The sequence below is a fragment of the Microcaecilia unicolor genome, chromosome 6 (assembly GCF_901765095.1).
Source record: "Microcaecilia unicolor chromosome 6, aMicUni1.1, whole genome shotgun sequence".
Classification (NCBI taxonomy): Eukaryota; Metazoa; Chordata; class Amphibia; order Gymnophiona; family Siphonopidae; genus Microcaecilia; species Microcaecilia unicolor.
This window is the reverse complement of record NC_044036.1, coordinates 282,210,508-282,223,766: the sequence shown is the minus strand read 5'-3', so window position 1 is coordinate 282,223,766 and position 13,259 is coordinate 282,210,508. Positions and strand designations below refer to the sequence as shown.

At 40.5% G+C, this 13,259-nt stretch overlaps 1 protein-coding gene across 1 annotated transcript in view; it reads left to right on the top strand.

Moving 5' to 3' along the window:
- NOTCH1 (notch receptor 1) overlaps nucleotides 1-13,259 on the top strand; it is a 160,472-nt gene that overhangs the window by 125,876 nt on the left and 21,337 nt on the right. Inside the window, exons 18-24 of the mRNA XM_030207641.1 lie at nucleotides 2,248-2,476; nucleotides 5,440-5,641; nucleotides 6,894-7,047; nucleotides 8,308-8,492; nucleotides 9,089-9,221; nucleotides 10,888-11,145; nucleotides 12,219-12,331. Of these exons, the coding sequence (XP_030063501.1) occupies nucleotides 2,248-2,476; nucleotides 5,440-5,641; nucleotides 6,894-7,047; nucleotides 8,308-8,492; nucleotides 9,089-9,221; nucleotides 10,888-11,145; nucleotides 12,219-12,331 (1,274 nt within the window). The remainder of the gene's footprint in view (nucleotides 1-2,247; nucleotides 2,477-5,439; nucleotides 5,642-6,893; nucleotides 7,048-8,307; nucleotides 8,493-9,088; nucleotides 9,222-10,887; nucleotides 11,146-12,218; nucleotides 12,332-13,259) is intronic.

Sequence of the window (13,259 nt, the reverse complement as noted above, 5' to 3'; positions counted from 1 at the left end):
TGAGTGTATTGATTGCATGACTGTCTTCCATTAGACCACATCAACCTTGACCGTGTTAGGTAAGATGTCTCTTTTAATCAAAGTATTAAAAAATTATGAGGTCGATATTCAGTGACCACATTTATTTAGCCATCGGTGTTTAAATGAATATGTATATTCAGCAGCGTTGACTACCTAATTTGCAGTCGTGTCAGCACTATACATTTAGTTTAGGCCTAAACTTATAAACTTATCCAGATAGTGGCTGAAAATTGCTGCTATCCAGATAGCTTTTGTTCAACCCTCGCTCCTCCCTTTGCCTCTTAATTATACAGATATTATCAGGCCGTTCAGATGGCTTTTCAGCCTGATGGATAGGGCAGTTATACAGTACACCGGCTTTGAATAGCAACCTACGTAGACACATATCAAAACGGAGGATTGACGCTACTATAGGCTGTAAATGTTATATTTTAACTTAAAATTTCTGCAGTGTTACATTAACCTTGCTGTTCTGTGCACATAACTATCTTTAGTAAATATAACAAAAGCCAGAGAACAAAGCATCAAGATTTTCTTCTTTTCATGGCTTTACAAGATTTTTGTCTGTTATTTTGTTATTTTAAATTGAAATGCAATACAACATATGCCTAGTATTGGGGAAATGCTGCATCAAGTATCTTCTGTGCTGGATTATAAAAAGGTGGGAAGAATTCCTGCACTGTGACTGACTCCACTTAAACAATGCAAATTATTTTCTATTGAAAGCTTTTTTTTTTCAATATATAATTGAATGAATACACTAACCCCCTAATTCTATAAAAGTCGCCAAAAATTGCATGCACTAATTGAGGCATGCTCCCGATTTGTGTGCACAATTTGATGAGCCAATTAGTGCCAATAATTGACTTTTTAACAAGCAATTATTTAGATTGCTCTAATTAGATTTAATTGGGATTTTTGTGTGTAAATTTAGGCACAGGATCCATGCCAAAAATGTACATGTGGCCCAAAATAGGGGGCTCAGAAATGGGAGGGTCTTGGGCATTTCAGGTTGGATTGGGGGCATGATTTTGAGTTATGTGCGTAATTATAGAAAAACGGTGCTCTGCACATAAATTTACACGCAGGCATTTGCACTGTGTTTTTGTTGAAGCAATTTCAGTGCCTAAATTTTCATGCATCCTCTTTGCTTAAGCTTTATTCTATAAACCGCACCAGACTTTAGGTGTGGCTTACAGAATACCGCTTACGCGGGGTCTTTTCTGCGCTGATTTTTTAGGCACCATATATAGAATCTGGCTTAAAGGGGCAATTCTGTAGCTGAGTGCCAATTCTATAATGGCATCTCTGTGTTCCACCAGTCAGCATCATTTACACCAGGTCAATCACATTCATTGTTGATTTAATCATCAATTGATAATGAATGTGACTGTTCGGCAGATCGGATGGGCCAATCAGGTCTTTATCTTCTCTGTCTCTTACAGTGTTACTATGTTCCATGCTATACACGTAACTGATAGTATTCTGAAATAAGTTATGTGAAAAAATTGGAGACACGCCCATGTCCCTCCCATGCTTTCCCCACGTGTATACCCCCTTGCAGCTACGTGCTAAAGCACTTACACACTACCTTATAATATAGTGTGTAGTACTTAGGTGAGTGTCAGCACTGCTTTTATACACTCCAAGGGTCCTTCCCATGGCAGCTGAGACATCAGACACCATCACTGACTCCTCCCAGGCAACTCAACCACACCTCTCAGAAGCAAGAGGATTCTGGCAGGTAGGACTGCTATTCCAGTCTTCGGCAGTGTCAGAACTGCTTTTATACACCCCAAAGGGTCCTTCTGGTGGTGGCTGATGATATCAGACACTGCCACCAACTCCTCCCAGACAACTCAACCACACCTCTCAGAAGCAAGGTAATCATGACAGGAAGGACTGCTGTTCCCCTATTGTTTAATTCTAAGGCATAGAAAGTTCAGCTCATCTAACCACTGAATTGGCTACACAACATTCCAGATTTCATAACCCAGGTTCTTGGTGACCAGCGGCTAAGGATACTGGGTATTTCTAGTCATTAAGCTGACCTTAATAGTAAAAATGGAGAAGTAAGGATATCTGGAGGACTTGTAATCTGCTAGAAGACTGCTGTAGAATTTACCATGTCTGATATTTTGCATGGTATTCATGGTATTTTTTTGCACCTGTAACTTAAGAGTTGATTTCACAGCCACTTTCTTGCTTGTCCTTTTTATATTTTAGACCCTTGTCAGAATGGTGGATCCTGTTCCGATGGTATCAGCACTTTCTTCTGCAGTTGTCTGGCAGGATTCCGGGGTCCAAGGTGTGAGGAGGATATCAATGAGTGCGCCAGCAACCCGTGCAAGAATGGTGCCAACTGTACTGACTGTGTCAACAGCTACACATGCACCTGCCCCTGTGGGTTTAGTGGTATCCACTGTGAAAATAATACTCCAGACTGCACTGAGAGGTAACACCACATGTTCATCAACTCCATGGAGAAACGGGAACTATCTTAATCTTTTGAAATTTATATATTGATTTGCTAAGAGAGGGGATGGGTATATTTATGTGTGTGCACATACAACCATATGCCCAATACATGTTCAGGGTTTCTACTGACTCATTTCCGTTTCTTCAAACTAAGATATGCTATTGTGCACCAAATTGCACACACTATTGCTGTTTTTAATGCATGTAGAGTCCCTATTACTAAAGCAGATTAAAATTTTGCAGTTATCTTGCATAAGTGGCCAAAATTAAGGTGCCATAACTGCAAAGCCTCTGTAATATCTGTTGATGGTTGTGCTCAGCATCTCACCATATAGTTAATTCAGAGACAATGAGATAGATTCTGTGTATGGCACCTGAAAAATCCATGCAGAAAAAAATATGCCTAGGTGTAGTCCCAAAGGTACGCCTACATTTTATAGAATTGGGTTAAATTTCCGTTCGGTATGTAGAATACACCGAGTACCTCTCCACACAACCGAATTTGGTCATGTCCATTTAGGCTGTGTTTTACTTGGCGTAAATCCCAATGCCTATATTAGGTGCAGAGCACTTACAGAATACACTTAGCGAGTTGTACGCATAAATCATAATGCCAGTTAGTGCTGATATTGCTTGTTAACATCCAATTGACAGCACTGATTAGCTAGTTAACCAGTTAAGTTATGTGCATCGTTATAGAATACGCTTCGATTTCCGTGCAGAAATTAAAGCACCAAATATTTAGAATTTGGGGCAATACACATGAATGGCAAGTCTAGAAACTGGACGCTAACAATTAGGCATCCATTACATGCATAAGTGTTTAGAACACTAGTATATCTGCATGTATATGCCAGTATGCTGCCTGAGTGCTAGGCTCTAAATATGCAACTATGTTGCATACCATATATTTCCTCTTATGGACAAAGCTTTTGTGGGAGAGAGAAATCCACCTAAGTGGATGAACACAAACTCCCACGTAAAAATAAAAGCACAAAAGTGGGAAATGGACCAATGACTCCAGAGAAACGGGAAATATATTTTTAATTAATGTGTTTATTTCATTTTATGTTATAATATTTATCTTTGTTTTATTTGAATTGATGTTTTTAAATATTTGTTGTTTTTAGACTCCTGAAGCAGGCCTTCTGGCCGAAACACAGTTTCAGTTGTGTCGAGTCATTGAATAAAGTGGTTCTTTGGTATTTTATTTCCCGTTTCTCTGGAGTCATTGGTCCATTTCCCACTTTTTTGTGCTTTCAAAGCTTTTGTGGGACATAGACAGTATCTTACAGAATACTATGGGGCTGATATTCCGACTGCCGGTAGCAGTCCGGCTAACTCCCACGGTCGTCGGAAATTCAGTGTCGGCTGTATCCAGTGACCAGCATTGAATTTCTGGGAATTTTATGGCCACTATGAACGTAGCCTGTTAAGCTGATCTTCATCAGCTGACTATGCAGATGTCTATGTGGCTGATAAACTTAGCCAGTCAGCCAATGAATATTGACACTAACCGACGATGTCACGCAACATAGTTGGTGTCCAGGCTAGTCACTAAACACTAATATTCAGCCAAGATAGCTTTAATTCCTTTGTTAAATTATAATACATATTAGTAAAGGGACCCATAGTGTCATTTGTGAATTTTTGTACTGTTTAGTACACTGTCCTCAAACAAAACCACCAGTAAAACTGAATGAATGTTATCAACCCTTGGAACTTTGACAAATGAGACCTAAATGTAGGCATCTGCTCTGCTATATTTGGTACACTGGGAATGCAATTGGATTAATGTTTTATATATTAGCTGTACAGAGAAAGTATGGAGGAGTGGCCTAGTGGTTAGGGTGGAGGACTTTGGTCCTGAGGAACTGAGTTCAATTCCCACTTCAGGCACAGGCAGCTCCTTGGACTCTGGGCAAATCACTTAACCCTCCATTGCCCCAGGTACAAATAAGTACCTGTATACAATATGTAAGCTGCATTGAGCCTGCCATGAGTGGGAAAGCACAGGGTACAAATGTAAGCCACATTGCGCCTGCATGTGTGGGAAAATGTGGGATATAAGTCACAAATAAATAAATAAATAAATAAAATAACAAAAAAAATACAGCAGCCTGTCTTTTGTGTGATACTCATAAATTTGAAAGAATTATCCCATTGTTACAAAGATTGCATTGGCTTCCCATAGAAGTGTGGACTATTTTTAAAACTTTTCTTTTTGGTCCACAAGATGCAATATGGTCAAGTGCAAGTAAATATATGGCTCACTTATTAATGTTTCCTTCTACTAGTAACAAATTACATCAGAAAAACTGTTTATCTCATCATTTTCTGAGCACTAGAGGTGTGAAATAAAGAATAAAGAAATATAAAACAATTTTACAGTTTTCATATATCAGGCAGCTAAAGAGTGGAATAGCTTACCAACAGGTATAAAGATTTTAATCAAATGACCTTCCGAAAACTATTGAAGACATATTTATTTAGAACATTTGGGAGGATGGTGGTTGAGATTTCCTGATAGATAAGATGTCATCATAACTAGTCCTTATTTTTTCTGTACTTCTTAGTAATGACTGGCTTTTCTTATGGTTCTCCGCATAGAATTGATCTTTCGTAACTGCAGAATATAAGAAATTATATTGTATTGTATTAAGCAGAGAAGATAAAAACCTTTTCTCCTTAAGGAGCCAGGGCCATCAAATCAGGCCATATCACTTCTACCATTCTGAAAGTGTAATATTTGCATTCACTATAGCAATCCTTTTCAGTCAGGAGCAGATATACTTATCGCTAGTTATTACAATTTGGTAATATGACAATATTTAGTATACACATTGCATTATTGGTATAAACTGCCCCAAAGGAGGAAGTGTGTAATTCTCTGCTTTTTAGAGCCTAAATTTACCTGACGCTTTCTTTGCCTTATGACAGCTCCTGTTTTAATGGGGGCACTTGTATGGATGGCATCAACACCTTCACCTGCCTATGTCCGACCGGCTTCACGGGTAGCTACTGTGAACATGACATTAATGAATGTGATTCCAAGCCATGCCTGAATGGTGGAACCTGTCAGGATAGTTACGGGACCTATAAGTGTACTTGTCCCCAAGGATACACTGGTCTGAACTGTCAGGTAAATGTCCACACCATTTCTTTTCACTTTGCTTCTTCCTGCAGCTACAAGCTACTTTCTGTTTTGATTTTACTGCAGAAAGGGTTTGGAACCACTTGGAGGGCTTCTGTGGTGAAAAGTGCTGGGGTACATTTTCAGTAAGGTGTCTCACATAGCCTTGTGCATACTTCTCAGCCTATACTAGCTACTCTTATAATTTAGGTTTCTATATCAGGTGGTTATGCAGATAAAAGTAAACATGTACGTTAAATCATCTCCACGGAGAGAGTGTAAAGTATGCAAGCTGTGAAACGCAGGGCTAGAGGAGGGGGTGGGGGGGGGGGGGGGAAACAGGGCAAGCTCCCCTGGGCCCCACAGCTCCAGGGGGCTCCACAGTCCATTCATCTCTTCTCCTTCTCCCTACCACAGTCCATGCCCTCCTCCCTTTCCCTCACCTTTCCGATCTTCTTTAAAAATGTATTTCCCTTCTCAGAGGAGCCCCAGAGCAGCAGCCATCCTCACAAGCTGCTTCCGGCTGCCCTGAAGCTTTCCCTCTCTGCCATGATCTGCTGCCCCCCACTCTCCACTCAGTTTCCTGTTTCCACCTGGGTAGAGGCAGACAGGGAAAGCTTTGGGGCAGCCAGAGGCAGCTTGTGAGGATGGCTGCTGTGCCAGGGCCCCTCTGAGAAGGGAAATACATTTTTAAAGAAGACCACAAGGTCAGGGGAAGGGAGGAAGGTGGACCACGGTGGCGAGAAGGGTAAGAGATGCAGGTGGGAAGATTGGGAGGAGGAGGAGGAGGAGGAGGGGGAGGAAAGGGGATCAGGGCCCCCCCCCTCAATTTCTGGCCTGGGCCCCACCATGTCTAAAACCAGCCCAGGTGAAAGGAAATTCTATAAATTAGCACCTACAGATAGGCGCCAAATACTCACGTTACAGAATATTGGCACAAACATAGGTAATAGGCATCACGAATTGTTAATTACCTGCATACATGATAGCTGCAGTTCTATAACTTAGGGTGAATTTTCAAATGGAGCATATACATGGGCAGGTCTACTAGATACACATGTAATTTACAGATTTGAGTCTAGACTTATTAGACCCACAAGAGATGTCAGGATATTCCTTTCAGGCAAAATTGTACTTTAAAGATTAAGACAATCCTTTGTTCATCATTTTTGATTTAATGTTATAGTGTAGTGTATAAAATTCTTTTAGATCTCTGATCTCTTTATTTTTCAAGTTACTCATTCTCAATCTCTTCCCCCAGAGCCTTGTGCCGTGGTGTGATTCTGCTCCCTGCAAAAACGGAGGCAAATGCTGGCAAACCAATAACCTGTACCGCTGTGAGTGTGACAGTGGGTGGACAGGTCTCTACTGCGACATCCCCAATGTTTCCTGCGAAGTGGCTGCCAGACAGCAGGGTGAGCATTGACTTAAAGGACACCCTGCTGTAAAAGTACCCCTTGAGTTTGCATGGTTGTCAGGACCTTTTGTTTTGCTCTCACTGTGGCTGCTCTTTGCTGCCCAGGCGACTGCCTAGTCTTACCTAATGCACTATTAGAAACAAGAACCTGAAATCTCATGCCAGCTATATCCCTGGTAGGGCAGTTGCTTTGCGTTTTTCTTATTCTTTGATGATCCATATAGCAAGCTAATAGATGTAACCCAACATAACTGTGATCACACTTACTATTTTCAGTCTTCTGTCAAAGTAAAATTAAAACCTTCTGTTTGCCTTCTGCAGAACACTTGATGGAAATTATGTTATGTTACCCTTATAGATCACCATCACTGACCACAGTTCAACCAAAGCAAAACAAAATGATGGCTTACGCTGACAAAGTCACTTTCTGTTATCTTTAAACATGCTGGTCATGAGCTTCCTCTAAAACAAGGCCACCAGTTTTCTGCAGTGGTGTAAAATGTTGCTGCGATATATTGTTTAAGTCACTGGCTCCCTATCCGTTTTCGCATCCTGTTCAAACTTCTTCTACTAACCTATAAATGTACTCACTCTGCTGCTCCCCAGTATCTCTCCACACTCATCCTTCCCTATACCCCTTCCCGTGCACTCCGCTCCATGGATAAATCCTTCTTATCTGTTCCCTTCTCCACTACTGCCAACTCCAGACTTCGCGCCTTCTGTCTCGCAGCAACCTACGCCTGGAATAAACTTCCTGAGCCCCTACGTCTTGCCCCATCCTTGGCCACCTTTAAATCTAGACTGAAAGCCCACCTCTTTAACATTGCTTTTGACTCGTATCACTTGTAACCACTCGCCTCCACCTACCCTCCTCTCCTTCTTCCTGTACACATTAATTGATTTGATTTGCTTACTTTATTTTTTGTCTATTAGATTGTAAGCTCTTTGAGCAGGGACTGTCTTTCTTCTATGTTTGTGCAGCGCTGCGTACGCCTTGTAGCGCTATAGAAATGGTAAGTAGTAGTAGTAGTAGTAGTAAGTTTGAGTGCAAAGGGATTAGATGTTTTGCAGGTCACATAATGGAAGTGGGAATGGAATCAAAGTCTCCCAATTCATGGCTCTGTGTTCCTTAACACAACCCAGTACTGTTAGCTTTCTGTAAAAAATCTTTGCTTTGATCTCATCCCAACTATCAAGGAATATGCCTATCTTGTTGGACATTCCTTCATCCACTTATTTTTCTGTGTATTTTTTGTAGATGTTGATGTCACAAATCTCTGTAGGAACTCTGGTTTCTGTGTGGACACGGGTAATACACATTACTGCCGCTGCTCGGTGGGGTACACTGGCAGCTACTGTGAAGAACAAGTTGATGAGTGCTCTCCAAGTCCCTGTCAGAATGGAGCCACATGCACAGACTATCTGGGAGGCTACTCCTGTGAGGTATGATGACCGTTCAGAGTTCCACCTTTAAACAGCTGCTCTCATACTTTTAGCAAAATGAAAATTTGATTTCAAACAGGATTAGCCTTCCTTGACCCCAGCAATGTTTTGAGACAAACAACTGGGGGTGGGAGGCAAGTGATTTGATCAGGATCACACATTGATTGCAGATAGGATTGAAATTGATGTCATTTTTAGACCACACTTTTCCTCAAGGTCACAAAAATGTAAGAGGCTGCATCTAAGACTTCTACTGTTTTCAAATTAAGGCCATGCCACAAGCTGGAGGGAGCAATTCATTGACCTTGATGCAGCATTTTTGCAGTAAAATTTGTTTTAAAACTTTAACTAGTGAGGTGAAATTTTAGTACCTAGTCACATGGGGTGGGATTATTTAGCATAATTTATTTGGTTTTCGTTGGTCTTTATGTTTGTAAAAGTAGAGACATGGTATATTGAAAACTCCTTTTTTAAATGTTATATTAATGAAAACTTTACAATATCAATCAAGCAGAAGTACTTGAAATCCCAGTCTTATAATAATGGCAGCACCATTCTCCCAGTAAATTAAGCTTTTCTTGCCAATATCCTCCTAGTGTGTTCCTGGCTATCATGGTATTAACTGCTCAGAAGAGATCAACGAGTGTCTATCTCACCCGTGCCAGAATGGCGGGACCTGTATCGATCTCATTAATACCTACAAATGCTCCTGCCCCAGAGGAACTCAAGGTATGGTAATGAGCCCAGATGGTTTCACTGTCAACAATGCAAAAAATTAGAATGTGATCATGTTTTTTTAAATGGAAGCATACTAAAATTTGTAAATACCAAAAATCATTGGTATATTCTAGTACTAAATTTAATCTACCCATAAAGTATTAATACTAGTACTATAAATTTCTTAATACAATTTTCATCTTCTACTGTAGACATTTGCTGCATACTATCCTTAGCTATACGAAAGCTTTTTAAGTGTGCATTTTAAACATATATGAAGCATGCTGTAAACTGCTGATGTTAAGCTGTTAGAAAATATCTGTTATACAATTATGCGCAAGCATGTATGCCTAAGAAGCAGGTACATTGACGGTCTAGGAACGTGGTTTGGGCACAGCTGTGATATATGCACATATTTTATTTGTAAAACGTATATAAGAACATATTTATTTATTTATTTGATACTTGTATCCTACATTATCCAAATACAATTATTCAGCTCTATGTGGCTTACATAAGTAATAAACAGTACAAGTTCATGTATAATATATGTTATGAAAACTGTAAGAGTTAAAGGAACTTTCTTGGAAAAGTAGTGGCGAGGTGAAACTTCTTGGCTTTAACCGAGTATAACATCTAATGAAGGAATTTATTGAAAGGAAAAGCCTTCAAGAATTTGCGAAAGGTCAGAAAGTTATTGTCTTATTTCTCTTGGGATAGAATGCCACCATTTAGTTCCTAAATGAGAGAAATCTTGAGTAAGAGTGGATTTGTATTTGATATTTTTGTAATTAGGGAAGTGTAGAATGATATAATCCCTTGCAGTTAAAGTTGAGTTTCGATTTGGGAGATCTATCACGTCACACATATAGTCTGGAGCCATCCTGTAAATGATTTTGTAAATGAAAGTACATGTTTTGAAACGATTCTAGCTTTAATAGGTAACCAATGTAGTCTAATGAGGAGTGGTGACGCCTTTTCAAATTTGGGGGCCCTGTTTACTAAGGTGTGCTAGCGTTTTTAGCGTGTGCACAAAATTAGCACGTGCTGTGTAGGTGCCTAGTTAGCGTGCGCTAAAAACGATAACGCACCTACAGCGCGTGGCTTAGTAAACAGAGCCCTCGGTGACTTTACAAACCAGTCGAGCAGCAGTGTTTTGTGTTTTTGTAATTCCCTCATTAGCAATTCCTTTTTCCCTAGGTAGATGTCATTACAGTAGTATAACTGTGATAATAACATTGTTTGAATAAGCGAACGGAAGGTATTAGTTGCATTTATACCTTTGGCGCAGGTGATCATTTGTGTGCTACTTGCTACTCTTTGGGATTCTGCCAGGTACTTGTGATCTGGATTAACCACTGTTGGAAACAGGATACCGGGCTAGATGGACCATCGGTCTGACCCAGTATGGCTATTCTTATGTTACTGGCGGTCATTGTATGAGCCTGTTGTATAAGGGCACTTATTGCCAGTATAAGGCAGCTTTGTGGACATTTCACTAGGTTCCCTGTCATGAAATTATGCCCTCAGTGCTTAATAAGCTTCATAAATCAGAAGAAAATATAAGGCAAGTGTACAAACACATTTGAGAAGTGGCAAAGAGATGTCTCACATATCACAGAACAGCACATACATTTACTGAGTTCCTGCTATGATGCTTGGGAAATCTTCCTTCCAGGTGTTCACTGTGAAATCAATGTTGATGACTGCACTCCATTTTTCGACACGATCAATCTGGAGCCCAAATGTTTTAACAACGGGAAGTGTACTGATAAAGTGGGCGGCTACAGCTGTATCTGCCCTCCTGGCTTTGTGGGCGAGCGCTGTGAGGGGGACGTCAACGAGTGCCTGTCAAACCCCTGTGACACCCGGGGGGCTCAGAACTGCATTCAGCTGGTGAATGACTACAGGTGTGAATGCATGCAAGGATATACAGGTAACTTTGGGTCACACTTCTCTTTTTCTAAGTGACATAACAATGAGAGGATCTAAAAGCATCTTCCAGTCTTAGCACTCCCAGCCATTCTAGCATTTCTCTCCAGTTTGAGCTTGGGAAAATAAGACATAGGCGGGCCACAGAGAAATGGCAGCAGAGCTGGGATTTGAATTCAGCACACCGTTACTCCAGATGTCAAGCTCCAGTCACTATTCAATCTTTCAGGAGACAATTTTCAAAGAGGCCACACAGTTGTAAAGTACGCAGGCACTCAATATGTGTATTTGATGGAAATTTTCAAAGAGACAGTCCCCATATTATTTCCCACTGAAAATCAGCAAGCACAGAGTGCATGTCTTGATAGGGTCTGTGAACTCTGCCCCTGCCATTTTTGTGTGTGTGATGGAGGAGTGAACAAAAGCGAAACTCCCCTCAAGTTTTTAAATTTTCTAAAGAAACCTACAAAAGAAAAGAAAAAAGGGAAGGAGTGAGGAGGATGTCAAAATTTGCATAAATATTATGGCAGCAATTGTTATCATAAACTGTGGTTAATCAAATCATATTCTTCAGTGAGTCCCGTATCTTACCCCATTTAATGATGTGCCACCGTTAAGTGCTTCGCCTTATAAATGTATCTCAGTTTGTTCAACCATTTATGCACGGAGGAAACTCCCGAATCCTTCCAGGAGGCTGCAGGAGTCTACCCTGCAGTCAAGCCGAACTACACTAAAGCGGTTTTAGCACTAGAACATCCTGGAATGCTCTTAATAAAAAAAATAAAAAAAAACAGCGAGCGAGCATTTGAATGTAATGTGTGCTGCTTTCCTCCCCTGACCTCTTTTTAACACCACTAAAAGCATACACGCTGTTGAACCTGCACGTATTTTTAGACGTATTTGAGGAGGAAACTTTTCAATCAAGCTGTTTTACAGAGTTAAATGTCTTTGAATGTTACCCTCCCAGTAATGTACTGTAAAGATGATATAGAATTCTTGTCTTTACCATTATACAAAGATTTAGGTACCCTTTCGTTGCTGGCTTCCTCATAGCTTGCCGTTCTATGCATTCTGCAGGTCGCCGCTGTGAATCGGTAGTGGATGGTTGTAAAGGGAAACCTTGCAGGAATGGTGGCAGATGTTCTATTGCTAGCAACACTGGACGTGGCTTTATTTGCAGGTGCCTTCCTGTAAGTATTTTTTTACTTCTCTAGTCTTGGGCTTGCTTTTCTGAAAGCACCATGACGTCTTGATTTATTTTTATTTATTTATTTATGTGTTACGTTTGTACCCCACATTTTCCCACCTATTTGCAGGCTCAATGTGGCTTACATAGTACCGTAAGGCGTTCGCCATTTCCGGTAGAGAAAACAAATACAAAGAGATGTTTTTTTTAGCAATAAAAATAGCTTTTCTGTCTGCATGGAGTTCTGTCACAGTACACAGTGAGGCATAACCTATGGAACTTTGTAAGTCTAAGGGCTATTACAAAGCCGCGCTAGCGATTCCCGCGTGGCAAATGAGAGGAAGCCCATAGGAATTGAATGGGAATCATTTCATTTGCCGCACTGAGAAGTGGTAGCGTGGCTTTGTAAAAGAGGCCCTAAGTGCTTTAAAAATGAGCCCCCAAGTCTCAAACATACGTCTTCTGAAGCACAGCATCCTGTGCTGTTCCAGTACTATTTATTTCACAGTTTCTATACCACACTATCAAACATTCTAGGCAATTTACAACCAAAGCAAATATAATGAAATAAAACAAGTACTTACCAACATATGCTCACTCAGCAAAACATAAATCAATCACAGGCACCACATATCTTAATATATAGTCCTCAAACTTCCAGTTCTGTACTAAAGATTTCCTGAAATAAGAGTGCCTTCACCTGCTTTCCAAATTGACTGTAGTTCTTCAATAAACAAATTTGGTCTGGAAGTTGATTCCATACCGCCCGATACTTAAAACAAAATGACTGAAATGGCACCTAACTGGTTATCTTGGCTCTATTCAGCACCGGCTACTTTTGGCAGCCATATTTGGCCGCCACAATAGGTGGAATAAGTTTGGCTGGCTCCAACTTAACCAGCCAGCGCTGAAAATTGGCTTGGCCGGTTAAG